The 22,784-nt window shown below is 50.1% G+C and overlaps 3 protein-coding genes across 15 annotated transcripts in view; 2 read left to right on the top strand and 1 right to left on the bottom strand.

Moving 5' to 3' along the window:
* LOC122565861 (U7 snRNA-associated Sm-like protein LSm11) overlaps window positions 1–6,724 on the bottom strand; it is a 39,571-nt gene extending 32,847 nt beyond the window's left edge. For 3 of the 7 annotated variants that reach the window (XR_006316301.1, XR_006316300.1, XM_043722305.1), the window contains exons 1-2: window positions 6,308–6,720; window positions 6,164–6,230 (exon numbers count right to left, since the gene is read on the bottom strand). Coding sequence is in view for 3 of the 7 variants with exons in the window: in XM_043722305.1 (XP_043578240.1) it covers window positions 6,164–6,230; window positions 6,308–6,487 (247 nt within the window). In the remaining 4 variants the exon portion in view is untranslated. Of the gene's footprint in view, window positions 1–6,163; window positions 6,231–6,307 lie in introns of all 7 variants that reach the window. The other 4 variants (XR_006316299.1, XM_043722303.1, XR_006316298.1 and 1 more) reach the window with 3 other exon arrangements.
* The window catches only part of LOC122565853 (ecdysone-induced protein 74EF), a 146,558-nt gene that overhangs the window by 32,733 nt on the left and 91,041 nt on the right, over window positions 1–22,784 (top strand). For 5 of the 7 annotated variants that reach the window (XM_043722274.1, XM_043722280.1, XM_043722278.1 and 2 more), the window contains exons 2-4: window positions 7,303–7,595; window positions 7,683–7,953; window positions 8,040–8,141. In XM_043722274.1, the coding sequence (XP_043578209.1) occupies window positions 7,452–7,595; window positions 7,683–7,953; window positions 8,040–8,141 (517 nt within the window). In that variant the 5' untranslated portion in view covers window positions 7,303–7,451. Of the gene's footprint in view, window positions 1–6,149; window positions 6,173–7,202; window positions 7,225–7,302; window positions 7,596–7,682; window positions 7,954–8,039; window positions 8,142–22,784 lie in introns of those variants that run through there. The other 2 variants (XM_043722275.1, XM_043722276.1) reach the window with 2 other exon arrangements.
* On the top strand, window positions 1,026–5,748 carry LOC122565860. Its single transcript, XM_043722302.1, has 2 exons — window positions 1,026–1,450; window positions 3,593–5,748. Exons 1-2 carry the CDS (start codon window positions 1,041–1,043, stop codon window positions 3,747–3,749), a joined length of 567 nt encoding a protein of 188 aa, XP_043578237.1. The 5' UTR covers window positions 1,026–1,040; the 3' UTR covers window positions 3,750–5,748.

Raw genomic sequence — 22,784 nt, 5'->3', positions numbered from 1 at the left:
AGTCGCGGTGAAATTAGAAATTGCTTCGTTTACGGTACACGCGTGGCTAATCGCGATGGCGAACGCGCGGATCCTCCCAGGTTTTTCCCACAGTTTATATGGAACCGATGGAACGCGATCGCCAGTGAGCAAGTCGAGAAAGGCTGGCGTTGCTCGTAAAACGGATTATCGAAATTACGCCCGGAGCATCTGCCGCTTTTACGCCGATATATCTCCATCCGATATAAAGGAAAGCTGCGGAATATTTACTCGAGGCACGGAAGGGTCGCCTCCGTGTTTACGATAGTCGCTTTCCACTGTCGGTTCTCGTTCTCCACGCGAGGATGCAATCTGCCTGGACGATCTCGCGAGCTCTCGAGAAAGCAGAGGCAGAGCAAGAAAGAGCAAGAGAGCAGAAGGAAGGAGTAAACGTTCGTCCACCTCCAACGTGCCACTATTTTTTCCTCTCCCCTTTCGACCAGTCCAGCGGCATTTTTCCATTTTCAGTTATATACCGGCGGCGCGAACAAGATAACGCGAGACCCGCCGCTTCCACAGCGTTCACGTGCGTGAACCGCGGAGGAAACCGTTAGCTTTACAACTGCGAGTCGAGAGAACGATGGCACAGACCGCGCGAAACGGCCCCGCTGTATTATCTTCCACCTCTTCCTTTCCACCAACTTCCAACTCGCGTCTCGTCAAAAATTTACTTACCCGGCGATTCGCAAAGAATCAGAGTAAAACCACTCTCCTACGTGCATCCGTATATACATTGTATCGCATCTATATATATATATATATATATTTCCATTTTACCGGAAGACGACGGAACATGGTACGATCGCGCGAGAACAAACGTAAAAAGGAAAATACCGAGCTGGTCCCGACGAAAAAGCATACCGTCGGACCCGGCAATTATCGTGTACGCCCGATCGGACGGACTCGTCCGCGCAACATATATCACGTGTTCACCTGCAAAAATGTTTACCGTGCGTGCGAAGGAGCACTTGGTCCCAAGGAGGAGAGGATCCTATGCAGGTGGGTACGACGGCCCCTGGAGAATGTTCGTACGCGGGGCAGGTGGGGCGACCGGCGGTGGTACCCCGTTGCGGGGTTCTGGGCAACGAAATATCGCGGGGAAACGGGCGAGGCTGCTAAGACGAAAGAGGAAGAAGCAACGGCTGACGAAGAGCGAGAGAAAGATGATCGGAGAGAGGAAAAGAAGGCACGAGACCGAGAAGAGAGACGCGGTAGCGAAGGTGGCGGTGGAGGAGGAGGTAGAGCAGCGAGAAGTATCGGTGGGGTATGTGGAGGGGTTAGGAGGAGAGGGAGGAGGGCTGGTTGTACCCGCGGATGATCCCCAGGTTGAGTCGCGCTGGGTTCAACGTCCTGGCGGGCAGCGCACCCGAGAGCCGAGGCAGGCAGCCGAGCAGCCACCAGACCTCTCTATACACGCATACACGCCACGTACGTACGTATACACATGCACGTACACAGGCGAATACTCGCGCACGCGACACGTACCTACGCTCCACCGACGTTACACGTGCGCGCACGCGCTCTCCTACACACCCGGAGCTTTTTTCGTTCGTGTGTGTACACGAGAAGAAGGGGAGTGGGCAGGCAGAAGGGGAGGAGAAGACGGTGTATACATGTACACGGGAATACACATACATAGGCGAGAGACGCACACGAGAAAACGCCGGCTGGCTCGTTCGCTTCGCGAGAGTTTGCTTTACGCGAACTATCCGTAGGTACTGTTACTTTTGCGACCAGGCCCTTTCGATCCCTTCTCGCCTGTCCCCCTCGCTCCTCCTCCTCCTCCTCTTTCTCTCCTTCCCACTCTCCCGTTCCGCTTTGTTTTCTTCTAAGTAGCGGACAGGTAACGAGCTAAAGGGGATACACGCTTAGAGAGGAAGGCGAATGGACGAGAATTTCGTGGGACGTTGTTTTCGTGGTTTACCGCTTTCGAACGAACGATTCCTCTTTCTACTCGATTCTCTGTCGGACGCGCGAGAAGTCGTACTTCCCCGACTCGTCGTGGGAAATAGCGATCGACCGCGAGAACGACCGGCAGGAAAGTCCATAGAGGCTCGGTGAGATTCCAGAAGAAAGGAGAAATCACTTTTACCCCAGGAGCGAACGATCCGCGCGGACCAGGGAAAAAGTAGATCGGCGAGAGATCGCTGAATTTGGAATTGTTCTCCATGATATCGCGATATGCATCTAGGAAGTTCGCCGCGTTCCTTTCGACGAGCCGTTGCTCCGCGTGTTATTGTCGTTCGTTCTTTCTTCTTCCAACAGCGTGTCAGCGAGAGACGCGATTAACCCTTGCGGCGTATCCGTTTTCGCGCGTTTCCACGTACGATCGTGATCCGCGATTTCTTTCTCGCCGATTCACCTCTTCGATCACGCGGTTCGTTCGTTCGACTCGTTGAAAAAGCTGGTTCGATCAAGCGGATAGGACGACGGTCTCTGACCGAGAAGAAAGCGGGTTGGTGCCACTCGAAATTCAAAGAGGGTGAGGAACGCCACCGTTTCGACGTGCTCGATAGTCATCTGTTACGTTGGGATAGGTCGAGGCGGCGGTACGTGCACACGAACGGCCGAGGAATTGGATCGTCCAGTCTACCGGGTGTCGCTCATTTACCATCGAACCCAAGTTGCTCGAAAAACGAGGAACATCGCCTCCGCGTTCGTTCAGTTCCTCGGTCCGTTCGTGCGAGGAATTCGAGACTAGCCGGAGAACGCTTCCGTATCCGATAACGTTGTCGAACAAAAACGCCGCGATGCATCGTGCGTTGGACGGGATTGCCGGTGTTGCTTGCTAGCCGTTGCACAGCCACTACCACGGAGAAGAAAAGAAGTCCCCTCCGCGCTGCTCGGTCGGCCTCGGTGGTGGAGTTACCGAGTGGTGGATGCATATGTCGCGCGCGTATAAATATTGCGCAACACGCCGCGAGAATCGAAGGGAAAACATCGGCAGCACGACGTGTATTCCGTTACTCGGGGCGAACGACTGCCGCACTCGCTTTGCATCGTGTTTCTGCCGGCCAACGGACGAAACTCGATGGCGTTCGTGCGTTGCTAGCGATCCGCCAACAAATCTCGTTATCGTCCACGACGACCTCCGCGACCAGCACGGAATACAAAAGACGAAAGTAACAACGACGACGACGACGACGACGACGACGACGACGACGACGACGACAGAATCTAGATCCAGAAGAGAGCAACGAAATCGAAAGATCGTGTTCGAGTCAACATTTTGAACGTTTTCAAACTCGTCGATGGTAGTCGAGGAACGACGAATGACTCACGTTGCCCTAGGTCGCGTAAAGATCGTTCAAGCCGCGTTTCATCGCATTGTACGGAAGGAAGTTTATTGCTCGAACCAACTTCCTGCTGTTTTCGCGTACGAGGAAGGGGATAGCGCGATACGGACGCGTCTCGAGGGACACTGTGTCGAACGACGATTAAGAGGGAAAATGCAAGTACGCGAGCGTGTACGCTCAAAGATTACGAGCGTTATGCGAGTAAAGCCCCTGGCGAATTAAGCGACGATAATAACGTTCGATTACGTTCTACATAAGCGCAATCATGAAAATCACAGTTCCGGCCGAACGTGTTCGGAGGCCGCCGAAGCTGAGGAGCCTCGAGTTGAGTCGAGGTCGACGTCCGGACGCAACAAGTGCTGCTGCGACTCTCGTTGCGCCCGCGATCCTCTTCGATATCGTACCGAGTTTTTCAACGATACCGATTCTCCTTGAAACCGCCGAAACATCTACGATCTGTTCCTCTCACAACTCGAACCTAAACGCTCGCCAAGTTCAAAAGTACCGATTCACCGCCGTCCGTGACTTTGTCACTTCCTTACGATATCCACGACCAGGGATCCTTCGCCGAGATTTCCACATTCCGTTCGAATCTCGCGATCCCCGGACGTGAACCGGAAGTCAAAGGGCCTCGACGAGGTTACGCAGCGATGCGCCGTGCAAAATTTTCGGTCTAGAAGACGGTCAATCCGGCGCGGAGCCTCGAGTTGAGTCCGAGGTCGACGCCCGGGCGCAACAAGTGCTGCATTACGTACGTATACGCTGTTACACCCCACTCCACTTACTCATACAGCCCAACGACCAACCTCTCTCCACCCCCTTGTGGAAGAAGCCCTCTCCCTCTCGTTCTCTCTCTTTCCGCCTTTCCGTGTGTGCCGAGGCTTTCCACACGATGTCGTGCGCGCGAGAGAGCATCGCCAAGCACACGAGAGAGCCCTACACACCGACACGCCGCTCTCGGCGCACTCGGGACCGAGAGATGCGAACGAGCGCCGGAGAAAGAACGAAAGAGAAAGACGGTGAATGCCGCGGCGAGTGACGGCAGCGGCAGAGGCGCGCGCCCGTGCCTCCTCCTCTCTCGCGCACTAGCGTCGCCTGTAAATATAAAACTGCACTGGGTCAGGGATCCGTGATTTATCGGCTGCCTCGTGTAATTGGCTGCCGGCCAATAGATACATACCCCCCGGGCTACCCGCTGCGACACGAAGGGAACGCGCCTACCTCTCTGTCCACGCTGACTAACCCCACCAACCCCTCCTGTCCTTCTTCCCTCTTTCCCTTGTGCTTTCTATGCCGCGCCGCTCTTCCCCCGTCTCTCCCCCGTTTTCTGCCTCTTTCGCCTCACCCTGAGCCTCCCTGGCGGCCATGGGAAGATAGCGGTGCCGAAATTTCGTCGCGGTGCTCACCTCGGTAACCGCGCCACTTTCACTGAAAATCTAAGCCGACCTCGCTTGGCACCGTGTCAGAATCACGGTTAAGAAGCGACGCGGGCTTCGGTCAAGTTTCGACCGGGCGTACAACGCCACTCGACATACATACATACTCGATACTCGTCTGATGTAATACCAGAGCTGTTCATTTCCAAGTACCCCGCGTGCCATTTCAAATTTCAAAATTACTAACTAACGCTTCTCTGTTACGTCCTTAGCGATAAGAATTTGCGATGCATAACGTAATAATAGTTCAGAGGGACCGAGATCTCTATTTGTCTTAAAAATCCGTCATAATAATAGCGCTAACGATAATTTTCTAATCAGCCCCTTTCACGATGCTCCAACGCGAAACAAAAGAAAAAAAGAAAAAAAAGGAAAAAAAATAGCGCATCCGATAACCCCGTACACGCGTCGATCATCGCCGGAAGGCTTCCGCGATTGCGAAACATTTCGGGACCTTCTACCGCGGATTCCACGATGCGTTTGCACAATACGTACCCGGGGGAAGGTCTCGGCGAATGCTTCGTGACACTAGGTATGACGCGGTGATGCGGAGGCACGCGATAAAAGGACCGAGTCGCGAGCAAGGAAACAATGAAGACCGAGGGGGCTTCCACGAGACGCACTTTCGCGGAGGTCAAATTCCACGCAACTACGCGCGCGCCTCGCGAAGGCATACCGACGACCTTCGTGGTATTTGCCGGTTCGTAAATAAAGCGTGCCAATATCTTGGAATATAGAGTCCACTGTCGGCGTCGTTTGTTCGCGCTATTAGTAACAACCGACCTAGATGGGGAACTAAGAAAAAAAAAAAAGAAAAAACATGGCTGAATGATTCATTCGAGAGCATCTCGCAAATATGGAACAAACTACCTCAACAGTGACTCTTACGATGAAACCGCGCACCGTATCACTTCCCTTCCGAGCGATCGATCCAACGAGACGCGTAAGACTTATTTTTCCCAAAGATACCGCAGAGACGTAGTATACGTGTGAATAGCGTATAACTCGTTGTATACAGGCGTATATCGTCCGGACGGCGTGTTTCTGAAAGTAGAGAGGTTAATATAGACTAATTGAACGAAAAATTGCACGAGACGTGCAGTACGTTTCTTCGGGTGTAAAAAAGAACGCGTGAACCGTCATGGGCTCTCACGCGACTTCCCCATTCCACTTCCGCGTACGTACACTGTTCGTGTTAGCTAACCGTAAGCATATTGAAATTTGATACCACGTGCGAGTTATCATGAATGAAACTGCGACCTCCCGACGACGATGCGATGCAAGGGTTTCACACGGTCGCCATCTCTCGTCAAGCATTCAAAGGTTGGGTCGAGCAAGTGGTATAACCTCACTCTTTCGAATAACAATAAACGAAATACGTCAGTGCACGGAACGTAACAACGGTCGTCTTACCTTGATGAGGTAAAAATCGTTGTCTCGAACATTCTCCTCGCGTTACGTCGGGCGTTTCATCTTTCTTCTGAAATGATTAAAGAAAACGAAAACGAAGGACCTCAACCGACAGCGTGCGACCGGCACGTGTAGCGTAATACGCACTTTTTTTTGACCAGCCAGGCCAGACATTACGGCTTCAAACTTGGAAACATTGTCGTAAATCGGTGCTTTGCTGATCGATAGTTGAATCTTTTTTGAATAAAGTGCTTTCATCGGATTAAATTTCACACTTTTCGCGTCCAAACTCTCGTCGGACGTCGAGCTACTCTCGTCGTCTGCCATGTTAAGACTGTCCGACACTGGTTTCGGCGGGCGATTTGAATTTCACACGTTGAGTCAAATAGACGTTTCGAAAACAATATCATCCGTGTGTATGTTTCGGGTCGCAAGAGAAAACAGGTGCTCCTAGCCACGTTTCTGCTTCGTACAAATTTCCATTGATTATATAAAGAAAGGAAATAATAAGGTTTCATTGGAGAGTTCTCTTTCCATGCGGGTATATAGATATTTGATCGCCTCGTTTTCAACGCAGCGCGTTGCTCCCGATTACATGGGGCAGCGAACGATATTTGAATAGGTAGGCTAGAGGATGTTAACCTCCTCGCAACGATGGAAACTTTCTTTCGCGGCTGAGGATTACGTAAAGACAGCGGCGTGTAGAAGCTGCATAGAAATGCAGCGGCGGCAGGAGAGTGAGGTTACGCGCACAGGAAGTGAAACAACCTACAAGCCAGAAAGAAAGTTTTCACTCGATGTTTTCACTTTCATGGAAATGCCAGCGTTACCTGTCCCGTTACATGCTTCTACATGCATCAACTTCTAATTATTGGAATCGGTTTGCTTTGCATCGACGAACTGAATGATCGATCGCGACCGTTTCACGGTTCGCACAGCAATTAAACATATCGAGCCGTTTCTCGCTATCGACGAACACGTCGAGCTAAAGATCGACGACCACTGTCGGAACGATCGTTGAATTAGCTCGCGAGAAGCATACCCGTTCCGTGTAACGAGAGAAAGTAATTTTTGAACGTAACTAATGATTTCCGTTTCGCTGAGAGGTTCATTCTACGACAAATGTAATTTATTTGTTACAGGGGAATCGGAGTAGCGCGTAAATCGAAAAGGAGAAATCTGTGGAGCAGAAAAAGAAGGAGGCGAAAAGTGGGGACGTTTCAGAGGTGGTTTTGGATGTTAGAAAGCGCGGGGGTGGCTAAAGAGGCCCCGCCGCAGGGTACGGGTCCCGATGCCGGTCCCCGTATCGCAAACCCTCACGCTGACCTCCACCCTCGTGCCCAAGGAGGAGTCAAACATGCCCTTCATAGACGACGAGCTACTTTGGTGCCCTGACAATGACGGCAAAATGGTCGACTTGACGCAATGTCTCCAGGTTCGTCCGCCATGATGATTTTCATCCGAACGAAAGGATCGATTTCGCGCGAAAGCAAGTGATAACTAGACTTTATCGATTCACCAGGAAAGCAGCACAGGGCAATCGGTAGAATTTTCCCCGATGGAATTGAGTGCTCTTGTGGGGACGCCGGCAGCTCCAAACATGCCGGCGGAAGAGGGCGAAGGAATGGCTGGTGTCACAGGTGAGGAACCCTTTGACACGCTAGACACATTCCTTCGAGAACTGCAAGCTGATTTGGCTGAAGCCAGTCAACCCACGTCCACTACAACTTCCGTAACCCCTTCCTGTCGACGGCAGAGGTACAACATCGCGGCTGCCAACCCTTTGTTAGCAGGTGAGTTTCGTAAATAGACGAGATTTCAAGCACGGGGTGGGGGACTGTCGCATCGTCAACCATCGTTTTTCTTTTTCTCGTAACAGAAAAATTGGCGGCTCCTTCGTCGCAAGCATCTCCAACTTCCATCCCGTACGCAACGAGGGCAGAGATCAAGACGGAGAATATTCAACCTGAAACGAGTAAAGGTAAGTTTCTTCCATGTACACGTCTCGCGATTTTAACCATCGATCGATCGATCGATCGATCGATCGTTTCGTTGATGTTTCAACGATCTTCCAGTTTCGATCGTTGTTCCATCTGTTATATCGGCCGTCGTACGTTAAACTACCATTGTTTCCGATCTACGTTACCGACCGCAGCTATATCTCCGGGGTCCTACATTATCGATACTTTCGTTCGTTTACCGGTGCTTCGGACGGCTCGATTTACCATCGTAAATATCTCTCCTGTCGGTACAATAGAAATTGCTCGCGTGGTTGTTCCATGGGAGAGCGTGTATCCTACATCGATACGAACGAACGACGTTATACATCGAGAGTTGGGCTCGTGCTCGAACTACACTTGGTATTTAAACAATGCCGATTCGCTACTCCGAAAGGGAAACCGGCCAAGGCCCCGCGAATCGCGACCAGACATCCGCGTTAGCGATAATTGCGCCTGCGTTCTTGCGTCGACGCGAAAAAAAACAGCAGCCAACATTCGCGTATGACGTGCACGTACACAAAGCTCTGCGCTGGTGTTCGCAGTGGCCCAATTCTTACAATTTACAGCCATGTCGTAACAACACACTACGTGCGTACGCGATTTCGCGATTGCTTCGAGTCAGCCTCGAGACGTAGGAACGTGCAACGACCATCGAGGAAGAACGTATTTACACGACCTTAAGGCTTGCGCGTCGCAAATATTATGCCACTTGGAGCGTTAGGTGTCGTGTTCTATAACTCGGAACATACCTGCTGAAGCGACAACGGGACGCTCGCGCGTCCTCGGCTCTGCTTCGATGCTTAACGCGTGTGTCGTACGTACGTACGTACGTGCATGCAACCGTCTTACAAACGTATCTTATGCACGACACTGCTAAAGTGGTAACGACCTTTTGTAGGCCGCGTGAGACGCTTAGCCTTTAACCCGAGCGTTTAAAACGATCAAAGGGGCGGCGGGTGAGTCTTTCTGTCTGCCAGTGCTTAACGATAACAAAGAAAAATTGCGAGCATCTAAAGGAAAGGAGGAAAGTGGCTCTGGTTAAACGGTAATAGAAATTAATCGAATCAACGTTTCTACTTCTCGAAAATTCAAGATCGAGAAGAGTTTCGAACGTTTACTCGATTCGTGTTGCTCGTTTTTGTATCCGTCTTTCTCCTTCTTTCTTTTTCGTTGCAACGATACAGTGGAACGGAAATTTTCACTGCGCGTCTTACGTTTCAACGATCCGCGGTAGACTTCGCGACTCCGTTTCAACCGCAGGCCGCGACGGCCAATTACGTGCCGTTAGAACACGAATCGGAATGGGTGCTCGCCGTTGTTCTTTTCACATTTTTAGAAAGCGGTTGGAAAGTGAGAAACCGTGTACTTTCTAGCAAAACTATTATAAATACAGATTAGAACGCCGTTCCAGTAAAATATTGACGAAAATATGTCGTTCGTGTCGTCCACGTATTTACGTTCCAATTACTGTCGGTAAGAATTTTGCGGCCGGTAGTTCGTTTCCGCTTTGCTTACCGACGCAGAACAGCGAGCATCGATCCAGTTACGCCGGTCGATCGATTTTTCTAGCAAAAATACTCGAGCCTCCTTATCGATTGTTACCCTCTCGCACAACGCGAGAAACCCGATTCACAGATCGTGTGTCTAGCTAGATCGAAACGAATTCCGAGTTCACGTCCGTGAATCTCTGTCTCTGCCGAGTGAACTTCTCGAGTCACGAGCACGAGAGAAAAGAACTTCTCGCGTAGTATACTCTCGCGTGTACTTTTGCTCGCTCTGTCGGACTCGACTGTCTCGTCTCTTCGACACGCATCACTTTCGCCGTGTGCATCCTGCGTAACCGACGAAAAAGTGGATTTTCACGTAGAATCGTTGGCGTCGTCACGCTCGCGATAGATACGTCGACCGGTGAACGCGTGAAAATCGACAATATCGGTGAATTCTCACCTTTCTTTCTCCAAACATTCGCGTTTTCTTTTTTCTTTTTTCTTTCTCAAGCGCTCGAGATTCATCTAACGGAAATTACAGGAATATTCGCGGAACGAGTTGCGCGACAACTCAAATTTCCTAGGAACTGGTTGGAACGCGGTTAAAAAAGATCGATTTTCAAGTGACGCGGAGAAATTAGTTTGGATAACGCAGGCGTGACAGGGGAACGCGTTTCTTTACCCCCTGTTGCATCCAGCTGTACGACTCTGCTGCACTTGTCGCTACCCTCGTTCCCTTGACCCTCTCCAAACACATAAATTCTCCTCTTCCCCTGCTGTCTCTCTGTCGCGCTGTCTCTCTTCCCCCGTCCGTCTGTTTCCGTCTGTTTCCGTCTCTCGACACTCGGGTTAGGGCCCCACGGAAATAGATTCGAGACCCGGCGTCGACTCTCTCCCTCTCTCTCTCTCTCTCTCTCTCTCTCTTTCTCCCCTTTCCCTTTCTCTCGTCCCCCTTTCTCTCCCCTCGTTCTATGGCTGTTCGTCGAAGAAAAACAGGTGCAGCGAATCGATATCCCACCGTTTTGCCATCGATGCATCTTCCTCCTTTACTCCCTTCGACCGGCCGCCACTCCCTTCCACTCGAATTTATTTCTCCGCATCTTTGTCGCGTTTTATCACGAATTTCGACGTGTATGCACGGTGATGGTTTGGGAATATGGCAGGGATAACGAAGATTGACGGTGAGTTCAGTACAGATTAATACAGTTCACATTTTCAAACGAATATTTCGGACGTTTGAACCGATGATGTTTAAAATGCTTCACCGGGCTAGCCTTTACGTCGCACGCGGGTTAATCGCGCTAAATACATTTTTATTCCCGTAAATGGAATTCTACTACGAGGTGAAAAAGTCGTTTCAAAAATCACACAGCGATACGAAACGCAATTTTTCATCCAATTATCTTTTCATCGACCCGCGGCCCAAGATTCCAGAATTTTCTCTACTAAACGTAGATTTTCTCGCGGCTAACTCGTTGTTTGTATCGTCGCAGAAAACGCACTTCGATCTCGTGCTCGGTCAAGTAACGTAGAAACAAGAGAAAAGGAAAAAGAAATAAGACGACCATGAAAGATTCGACGAATATGAATCGGTACGCAAGACGTGTAGGTTAGTGGGAATCACGTGTAACCAGCGTTGAACGCGCAGGGATCCTGGTTCGTTGAGTAATCGGCTTCCTCGTATTGCCACACGGTGTGCCACAATGCGTACACCGTGTTCCGTCTTTCTTCTGCTTTCCCCCGTATCCTTCCGTCTCCTTTTCTCACCAATTCGTTCTCTGCAGTCCGACAGCAAGACACACGGAGCGTTTGAAAGTGAAGTCAAGATGGCCACTTTAAAGACACCAAAGCGTACCGCGGTTACGTGTGTTGTGCACGCGCTCACGCACCCATACACCCACCGCGCCCGTGTATTTTTCCCCCCTCTCGGGCATTTTCACGCTTCACGTTCGCCGTTGCCGAGCGTTTTCGTGCGCGCGTTTGCTTCGCGGCCGGCGATAGTGCGGCCACGTAACCAGAGTGTTGACATTTTCTGCAATCGGGGTCAGGGCCCCCTGTCGAGGCACTCCGGCATTACCTATAACCCCTCCCGAGGCGATACTCGTTCCAACTAGCGCCATATTCGATCGTCGCGCCAATAGAATTCGCGGAAATCGTCAGAAACGCAGAATATCACGCGACATATTTTCTTCGTAAATGCGAGACGATTGGCAGAAAATTTCGATCTCGGAGATATCGGAATTCCACTTCCGTGATTTTAGACTGCGGTTACGTTAGGTTTAGGTTTCTTCCCTTTCGCGTTTAAGCCACTGTGTATATGTGGTCGTACCGGTTGAAAAACGAATCTAGATATCGGAAAATTATAATATACGAACGCGCGTAGTCGTTCCCTTTTAGAGAAGGAATTCCTTGAGCAATCGCGGAGTCGATTTTAGGGCACCGGTCGAGTCTGTAGAGTGACTCGATACGCGGCGAACGAGTCTAGGCGGTGAGTCACCGTAGCCGTTTTTCCTCGCGAAAGGACTAAATTGGCGCGTAAATACGCAACGAGACAGTAGCGCGACGAGCCCCGTGACGAACAACCAGAGACCCTCTTTTTTTTCTACTTTCACGAGATCCTCTGTCCTTCTCTTCGATTTCCTTCGAATCGGTTTCGCCCATGTAGATCACCGCGTTTTCTATCGTGGAAAGTAAGCGTCGCTGGTTCTCGTACGAAACGTCGACGGCTACGTACGCGGCACGCCGAAAGGGAAAAAACGAATAAAGCGTTTTCGAAAGCAGACGCGGAAGCCGGGCAGAAACTCGCGGACCGTTCCCTTGCCATTTCTCCGCCGTGTATAAAGCTTGAGATAATATTTACCCGAGGTTTCGTTTCGACGTGGCGAACCCGACCCGACCGCAGCTTCCTCGACGCTTCGCTAATTTCTTCGATCGACTCGACGCGGCTGGAAATTCGAACTTGAAAGACCCGCGAGTCTGCTCGACGGAATTCCCAGAACCACCTGTTGGAAATCTACCACTGCCTGTACAAACATGTTTTCCCTCGTTGTAGAGAAACGCAAACCTTCTGCCTTTGTTTCTCTATCGAGCAATTTTTCCGTCGCCTATAATTCGAAAAGGCGAGAGCTACGCAGGAAGCTGCAGAAGAAACATATTTGTAGATCGCTCTCATAGCCAGGGAACACCGTTTACGTTTTTCTCTTTCCTTTTTTTTTTTTTATTTAATACTTTGCATTCACAATTTGTCCAATTTGGACATTTGGTAGAATTTTTTAGCTGTTTGATTGTCACGTGAGTGGCTACCCCCAGCGGGCTACCATCTTCGCGTTTGTTAGATTATGTCCTTTGTGCACCGTCTGCGTGCGCGTGTGGAAGAACACTTTTCGTATCGGTGCCAGCTAATATCGCGTTATTCGTCACTTTATTTCGCACGATATATATTTTTTCTATCAGTGGGACAAAACGATAAATCTTTTTTTTTTTTAGCGTAAATTAGAAAAACGAAACATGGCGTTTTATCGTTTCGTGGAAACAAAGAGTTGGTTCGTCCGCACTCTAATAAGAAGATCTGCAAGGAGCCTTGTAACATCGGTTACGATCTCGTATCACTTATCAATTTATCACGATCCTTTGCGTTTCAGTTTAGCTCGGCTTCCGACTTGCATCGCTCTATCAAAGTAGACAAAATCAGCGTAGTTACCGTAACATACGCGTCAAGTTGTAGTTGGTCTGGCGTTGTAGAGTCGGTGGAACGTCGCGCCAAGGGTTCTCGAAAGCGAGAAACGAGAGTGAACGCGTATGTACATAAACAGACGGTGATCCTCGGCGTGTTCCCATGCACGGCGTTAAAATCTCGGGGATCGTTAAGACGAAGACTGGTGACAGGTGTACGTGCCGTCTTCGTGATCGACCGAGAAGAGTTGACAAAAAATTCGAAAACACAACACACGGAAACGAGAACGCGGTTTTACGAGGGTAGTTACGGCGTACTAACGGGGAACACGTGCATCGTTGGCCCCCGTGTAGCGTCCCTAGTTTCTCGAAGCCGATGCACGCGGTCTGTTTACAGTAGAGACTTCCTCGACAGTCCCTTTGAGGGAGTCCCTTTTTTCCGGCGAACAATCTCCCGCGGCTTTTTCGACATTCTCGAAACCGACGTAGCTGGAACTCGCGCCTTCGCTGTCGCGTCATCGTTCATCAACGCTTTGTTGTTGTTACGCTGAAACGTGACCCATTGGACCGGTGGAAACGCGTCTTAACGTCACGTGTTTTTCGGCACTGCCGATAAACCAGAGATACTCGCGAAAAGAACGATTTTCTCCGATAGGAACGCGATAACGCGGCCGAAGCTTCGATAGCAGCAGATTTAATTCGACAAATTTTTTAACGACAAAACAATTTTTTCGAGCGATCGTGGCGAGTAGTTCGCTGTGAGATACGTTCGAGGATAAAGAGAAAAGGAGGCAACGCGATAACAAGACGGAGAGACAGACATCCTCAATTATTTTCGGCTGCAGGAGGAACCGGTTGGCATTGTTGTTTCTCCACCGTTTCCTCTTGTCGTGCAAAGTTAATCTTCGTTGCGAAAGCCGGCGATGGGCCGTCGGGAAAATTGCATGGAAACACGCGGGCGAGGAAACGCATGGCAGAAGTCACGAAGCCGCGTGCACGCCGCTCGTGGGAATTAAGTTACCGACCCGCGTGTCCTTCGCGCTTAATTATACCGGCGGGACCCGTAGCCGGATAACACGGTATTTTATCGTTAAATAAAAAGGGAAGGAAGCGTTCTACGGACACAATGAACGGACCTTGAAGGTTTCCGCAGTCGGAATGCGCTTTTTTTTCCGGAGTTCGACGAGAACGACGCGTCGATGATCTCGCGTTCGACGATGCCATTCGAATCTCAATTTTCCAGCGACTCGAACACTTTGGTGTTCGATCTTTAAAATTTTGACATCGAAAGCTTCGAAAGTATCGGAAGTTTGGCTAGTTTTAAAACTTGCGCCTAAAATCGCGATTCTTTCGCTTCTTTCTGATCGTACGAAACAGAGTTGACGCGACACGACTCGATGCTCGAAGAGAAAGAAAATGTCGTTAGCTACTAAGTCGTTGAAAAGAGGAATTCGTCTGGGTATCGAGACGATTGTATTTTCTCCTACGAAGCAAGACTTGGGAAAGCGCGTATCTCGGTTAGTCGATGCTCGTTCGACTGCCACGTTCTTCGTAATGAAAGAAACCTCGTCGATGGCCGATAGAACGCCGATTGCACGAATCGAAACGCCCGCTATTCAAAATCGGTCTCGTTGCGCGGACATTACACGATCGTCACCGCGAACCATCGTAACAGAATAGACGGGAAAGTAGGCCGATCGAATTCAGCAGCGGCGGAAAAGTATAAACAAAAATGGAGGGAGGCGAACCGTGTCGTTCGAGAGACGAGAGACTAACGCCGCGGAGAGACTCGTGTAATCTTTTATCCTTGGACCTATCCCATACGCCGGCAGGTAAACAGTTTCGCAAGAGAATCACGGCTCGCGAGATCGGGAATTTCCTTATACTACACGAGTCAACGATGTACGTGTGTATACGTGTACGTGTCGTAAAACGCGTACACGCAACGCGCGTTCTCTACCGACGTACGAAATTGGGTTACGGTTAGCCAGTAAAACGATCGATCGGTCGATCGATCGCGTAGCTCCGTCTCGAGACACGGGTCTGTTTCGTCGATCGGTGTCCAAGCGTAGCAGGTGCCTTTGCAAATAACTCGGCTTCCGGTGTCGTAATTGCCCTACCCTCGACAGCGCGATGGTTACCGGGCCGCGCCCGAGTTAGACGTCCGTATTAATTTCAATCGGTAGCTGTTTACCAGCCGAATAGATTCCACCGATTTTATCGAAACTTGGAAAGCCCCAGCAACGGACTCTGTCGTTTCTCGCAAACCCGTTGGCTAATAACGATGGAAATTTTCGTGTCTCGTCTCCTCTGTTTACCCGTCTACCTACCGACGTTTACGGACGTCTAATTCGCGCGATAATTATCGTAGATGAATGCAAAGCAACCAGGAAAATACGATCTTAATTCGAATCAGATAAGAAGGATATACGAAACGATCGAAAATTACTTCTACGCCATTGTATTTGTCGTAATATTTACGCGGTAATTAGAAACATGGTAATTAGAATTAAGCGCATCTATCTAAGTACCGTTCGTGCCGGTACCTTCGTACGACTGCGAAAATTTGACGGTGCGTAAACGAAATGCGAAACTCGACGAAAGAAGGCTTGGTCGGGAAGCGTAAAGTTATGCGAACGAACGCGTCAAGTGTGCACGCTGTAAATAACATTTTACTTCCATTCGAACGGATGCTTTTATTTCTACATCTTTTCGTCTACCTTTTTTCCATCCCTTTTGCTATTTTGAAACACAGCCAAGGTTCGATAACGATTCGAGCGGAGTAAAAGCCGGGTGAGAATTTAACGCCCGGAAAATCCTGTTGCCGCTCGTTCCACGAGTTTTTCTCCATCATTTTTCCAGTAACCGCGGTACGTATGTAAATTATCGCTCAAGGATTTCCCGGTTTTAAAAGGTGCGCGTGTATTTTCGTCCGAGACAACGCACACACCGTCAGCTATTGCGCCATAGATAATAATTGGGGAACGATTTTCGTCGCGTACGCGGAACGTTCGACGCCACGCGGAACAATCGACCGCGTCTCCGACGTAAATGTCAACGCGATTCCATCTGTGGCGAGAACCGACGCGCGTCGCCGTTTGATGTTTCGTTGCGCGTACGCGTATCCGACTTGCGATTTCTTCGGCGAACGAAGAGCCGATCGGAGGACAGGCGTGCCGTTCTCGAATCGTGCGAAGGAAAAAGATGTCGATAGATGCTGTCGAGGATACGGAATAACGAGAATTTGATAATCGCGCAGCGTGTTTTACGTAGATTACGAACGTAATTATTACTCGGACGTTGCTATTCGCGGAACTCGAGTATTCCAGGATAATAAGTTTCGTAATTGTCGTACGTGTATCAAACGTCGTTCTAGCTGCGTGCGTCTCGCGAAAAAATCGTATCGACAGCTCGGAGAGGGAAGACGAAGGTTATCTTAGGCATAAAATCGATACAAATTCCACGCACATTTGCAGAATCGTACAATTATCCGCACGTTCGCAGTACCTGTACGCTTGGCCATGAACATTAGGACACCCATTGGATAGATAGATCTTAAGGAAAAATTGGAAGCGTAAGACGCGACGAAAAGAGATCGTCAAAGCGGTCGTCGGTGGCCTTAAAAGAGAAGAAACAAAACAGAAGACTCGCAGAGTCTTTGAGCGCAAAAGTATCGATACGTCGGTTACGAGGGCATCATTCCCATCGCGGAGTATCACGGCGCGGCGGACAGGTAGGACGCGAGGAAGGCGGGGAGGGAGGGATACGTGTATGGCAACGCAACAGTTTAGAGTGAAGTGTTACGTCAGTGAAAGTGTTATGCCAATGTGGGCCGAGGCTAACCTGTGAGCCCTGTCTCCGCGTGTAAATACGCGCACACGTGTACATCGGCGTGTACATGGCGTGTACACGCAGAGGAGAAGCGCGAGAGGCGACCAACGCCGTACCGTACCTCGCGATACGCGTACGCGTGCCTGTTGCACGACCAAATTCCGTGTCGTTTCGCGTTATTAGCCCCGATATCGCCTACCCTCTTCCCTCCTTCTTCCCCCCTTCCTACCAGTCTGCTCGTCTCATCATCGGTCAGGGTACGAACGGGATGGAAAAGGCGCGACGTCTCTCTCGGAGAAGAGGCGGAGGAACGCGTGCAAGGGGAAGCGGACCGCGCGGAGTCGCGGAAACCGACGCTCCGTTGCTTTATCTCTGGCGATTTGTTGGCGTGTCACGGAGATAGGCGCGGGAGCGCGAACGATCGGCGTATTGTTAAGCTGATGACATCTCCGTTGAAGAATGCGCCGTTAAGGATACGATACGCGAACCGTGTAATCGGTTTCTCCGTGTACGTGGGACGTGCGTTGATCGTTGCTCGTAATCGAGCACGGTTCACGGCCGATCCTATCGCCGCGATCATATTCTTCATCCTGTTCGATTTTTCGGTTCTTCGTGACGTTGTGCCGTGGTGCCGAGACGTTACCTCGTTCTTAACAGGCTGTATAGCCGCGGCATGACGCAAAACCTGGAAAACGATCCGAGATGGAGAAAAGCGAGAGGCGATTAAGAGTATCGTACAAAGAGATACGCGAGTTAAGAGTTCTGTTTACCGCGTTACGCGTGCGTCATCCTGCAGCGTAATCTACACGCGAGAGGCGAGCAATTAATTGGCACGATCGTGCTGCGCCCAAAATCGATCCAACAGCTTTCGAACCGACGTTTCGACGACCTTGCTTCACCTTGTTTGGCGCTTCCTTTTTAACGCTTCGAAACGATCGACGATAGCGTCGACTTTAGGCGCCGTCCTCGCGTACACGTTCGCCGCAGGAATTCCGGAAGGCGATTCCTTCCTGCGCCACGATTTTGGTCGTCGTAATTCACGCTGCCTGCCGATCGATTCGTCGCACGCTCGCGGAATCGCACGCTTTCCAGCTTTCCACGAGCAGACGCGCTATCACCGCGAGATAATTTTCCGATCGCGAAACGAGTCAGCCTCGATTGTCGGAAAAAGAGCCGATCGAACGGCGTTCCGGAACGCCGTCTAATTGGGTCGAGAGGGAAAACCGTGCCAATTGTTTATTGGTGCCGCGATAGCCGACCGTTCGGCGGCCATTAATTTGCGAAAGCGCGGAGAGGAAAAGGTTACGCTCCTTCCTCTTTCTCTTTCCCTCTCTCTAATCTCTTTATGGGCTCTCTGGATGATAACGTCGAGCTTGCGTAATGTCCCGTCTATAAATCAACGTCGGTCGGCTTGGTAATTCTGCGCAGATAAAAGAATCCGTCGTTGGAAGCGAACGTGGACGTGGCATTAGAATTACAATAAAACTGTCAGCGAATATCCCGCGCGATCGAACTCACGGCTCGAATCTTTCTCCGTTATCTTTGCACCCTCTGATCGTGTCGGAGGTTGTTCCTTGATCCTCGGATTCGTTCGCGCTCGGATCGTTCCTTTCGATGGAAGAAACTTCCGAAGATCGTAGATTTCTCGGAGGAAATCGACCGTTTGTACTATACGTAAGAGATTAAATTTGAAATTAAACGAATCTGGAAAAATACAGCGACGACGCGTCGCGTCTCGCGATAGGATTATTTTTGCCTGGCAAGTTCAGCTTCTATGCGCGTCGAACGATTTCCCTTGGATAATCGACCAACTGACTGCTTCTGCGAAAACGAGAGCTTCTCGTCTGGATATTTCCGTGCGGATAAATTATCGATGATTCCCGACGAAATAATTAAACGCGTTCCGCAAATACGTTTCACGACTAATGCTCGTAAATAAATCACGTTCGTCAGTTTTCTTCGCTCCTTTCGTTGGCCGTGCTATCGGAACGCAAATCGATCTTAGAGCCAGAATAGTACCGTTTAGAATCTTCGTAGAATCTGACCGCTTTTAGTTCCCAGCTTTCCCACCTCTGTACTCTCCTCTGTTCGATCGCGGTCCCTCTACGATTCTACGTACGCGTAGATTTATATACGCGACTGCCATGTACGGTGTAACGACAACACCCACTTAATCCCGAAACTATGTAAATCTATCCGATCCATCCGATGCGCGATACTCTGTGGCAATTTTCAACGCCTCGCGCGATAAGTTAGCCGGCGAAGACGCGCCAGGATCGCAGAAGGTACAACCTTCAATTAAATGCGACCAGGTGCCGATGTGTATCGCGGAGAAGAGGAAAAGCTTAGGTCGGATATGAGAACGAGGGAAACCACGGTGATCAGCTAAGTAGAAACGGTAAGGAGGAGACAGAACCGCGTAGAACGGAAGTCTGGTTCGTGTCACGATCGCGCGTTAACGCGTACAGTGCTCGCGTGGCAGCCCCTCGACTCGTCGGGGATCGTCGACGATCGTCGAGGAAGAACCCTTGGCCTGGTCGTGGGACTTGGTCGCGCCCTTGAAGGGCCGCCCACCGACCAACGAGGGATCCGCGTGCGTGTTCGCGCGTCTAGATCTAGATTCCAACCTCGTTGAGACTCCTGCCGCTCGAACACGTTGGTAATCGCCCCGATAATAGAAATTGCGCTTTTCCCCCTTGTGTTCGCTATCGTAGGAGTCGAGCGAGCAATTTTACATTCCTCCTTTGACGATTTTCCCCGTTCTTTTCATCGCATCGGTCGTTCGGATGGTTTTTCCGCCGGAATTACCTCGTTGCATATTCAACAGGCTGGTGGAATCCATTGGCGGATGGGTTTTTAAGCGGCGAGGAACGTGCCCGGGCATAGGGTTGTACGTTTAGAGGGGATTTACGAGGCGCGGCAATGGAGTGTCGTTACTCCGCGGAACCATGCAAATATCAGATCGAACGGGATTATCGGCAGTGGATTTATCGTCGGGGAAAACGTTGAAACAAACGTTGCTTCCGGAAACACAGCGGGACGCGATACACCCGCGCTCCTCTCCGCTCTTCCACGAAACTCGTGGTTCGTGCGCCTTCCTTTGATCCCGCGTCGACGACAGCCGTTTCTCTCCACGGATCTCAGCTTCGCGCGATAGTTTTGAAAGCTGTGTGGAAAAATAGTTCTTCCGGCTTTGAAAAGCCGGTCCACGGTATAAGAGCGTTGCACAAAGCAAACACGTCGACCAGAGAGAGAGAGAGAGAGAACCGCGTTGAAAAGTGGGTTGGACTGGTTCGCTGTATTTGGGTTAATCAATTTTTTATTTCGGTCGTGATAACAAGTCTTTGTCAGTTAAGCACTCGGTTCTACGCAGAACAAAAAAAAAAAAAAAGAAAAAAAAAGAGGCACCGATCGATCGGGAAAAAAGTAAGTACATCGTGTTAATTTTCCGTGATAATTTATTCCCACGGAATCGGCTCACGTTTCTTTTCCAACGACGTTGGCTATCGGTCCAACGATAACGTTACACGAATGCAGAGCCGCTGGTAAACCGGAAATCGCCCGTTACTCCGACGTTCCATCGTTCTCGTGGCGTTTTCTTCTCGGTGTGGAACCCTCCGACAGCCATCTGCGCGTTTAGGGCAACTTTGAAAAAACTTATCGAAAGGGTCGTCCGTGAAGTAAAAAAAGAAACACCATCGCGCAGTGGAACGAGAATAATTAACGAACGTCGTTCGCGCGTCGTTCGTCGAAGGTTCGAGCGCTGTTCGCTCGAGAAACGCTGCCTGTCATTTTTCGATATACGCGTGTCGAAGTCGAACGGAAAGAGGTTGAAAACGGTCCATTTCCTTCGCCATTAGTCCGTCTGGTTGGAAATCGATCGGGGAGGGACGCGATGGTAATTTTTCAAAGCCAACTATTTTTTACTTTCGCTGGACGACGTTTGTCGATGGTACGATACGCGCGATTATTCTTCGTAAAGAAATTTATATCGCACGGTACGACGCTTATTGGACGCGTGGTTAATTCGAGTGACAGCTATTTCGGTAGGTCTGGCTGTATATAAGTAAACTGGAGATTTCTTCCGCGGTCGATGCGACGCGGCCACGATAGTACAACGTAGGAATTATTTCCGAGCACCACGTGGACGCGGTCGTCGATGCAAATTGGGTCGTCAGACGGCGCTTGGAATAATTTCACGAAAAGCTGGATAAACCTCGTCAGCCGTCCCGCTTATTTCTGGATCTTCGATAATTTTTCTTTCGGTTTCTCCGAATGCCGGATAAATTTCGCCATCCGAATAAATGATTGAGACGTTCGATCCACCGACTAATCTCTAAATAACCGGAATCCATAACGTTACGTCTTAAAAAGTTTGCGGTCGCTGGCATTTTCGTACTTTTCGCTCGTTGCTCTTAAAACCTTTTTTCAAACCTTCTTCCAAACTGCTTTAAAATCCGTGGTTGATGGTCGTAAAGGGGCAATAACCGAGTCGCTGAAATCGACGATGGTCGTCGATGTGACGGTCGATCGAATGGCAAAAGCCACGCAGAAGGAGAGAATCGTTTCGAGGACATCGCGAAAACGGTCACACGCGATTCTCCGTGTTTGGCGGAGCCCTCCCAGTGGACCCGACGTCGAGCGGCTCCACGAAAGCTGCAACGATTTTCCTCGCTATAGAAACAGATACGGAAATTTCCTCTCTGTCGATTCTCAGCGACATAGTAATTCTAACGAGGCAAAGTAATTTCGATGAAAGGTTTCGATCAGAGGCGCGAAATATCAATTCGCAAAGGACGTTCCCAACGAAATCCAACATTTACTTCGATTATGATCGTTTACGCGTACACAGTACGCTCAAACAGACACAGGCACTCGGTTCTTCCGTACAGCGTTAACGCTTTAAAACTTGGAACCTGAGTTCTAACTCATCTATCGAAGGTACTGGTTGTCCGAGAAGTGTCTTTCTTTTACAGACACGTCTGTTACAACGACGCATCGTTATACAAATACGAAAGCTAATCTGCGGAACGTTGTGATCTTTATTTTGACAGAAGAAAATGGATCGGACGATCTAATACACGCGTATGTTTCAAGGACACGGCTGAATAGTACGTTTCGTGGACGTGACGTGGATACGCGCGTGGACGAAAGGAAAATCGAACGCGAGGGAGAAACGAGACACTTCCGGCTCGCGGGTACATCGAAGTTGGGGGTACAAACCGAATGGCGATAAGATCCGACGTGTAGGGAGAACTTTGTAAATTAGGTCGGCGCGGAGCGCGCGTCATCGATTACGCGGTTTGCCGCGCTGGCTGCCGCCTTCTCCGTGTTTCTCCGTCTCTCGCCTAACGCATGGGTCTCTCTATCCCGAACTCGTCCTTTTCGTGCTCCACCGATTCGCGGTATCTTCGATTCGCTGGCGCTCGCCAGAGCTCGCCTAGACCCAGATGCAGGGCCGTGACCATTCGCGAACCAACACGCGAATACTCGCGTACCACTCTACATACGTTGAGTCGGTCGAACCGGTCGATTCGGTGTTCTCGCACCACCAGCGAAATTTGCGAAACTCTGGAAGATGGAAATAGAAATAAAAAAATAAATAGAAATAAAAAATAAGTGGAAGACAGAGGA

This window comes from Bombus pyrosoma, linkage group LG3, assembly GCF_014825855.1.
Source record: "Bombus pyrosoma isolate SC7728 linkage group LG3, ASM1482585v1, whole genome shotgun sequence".
Classification (NCBI taxonomy): domain Eukaryota; kingdom Metazoa; phylum Arthropoda; class Insecta; order Hymenoptera; family Apidae; genus Bombus; species Bombus pyrosoma.
Note: the sequence above shows the minus strand (reverse complement) of the source record. Positions and strands in the feature narration are given on the sequence as shown.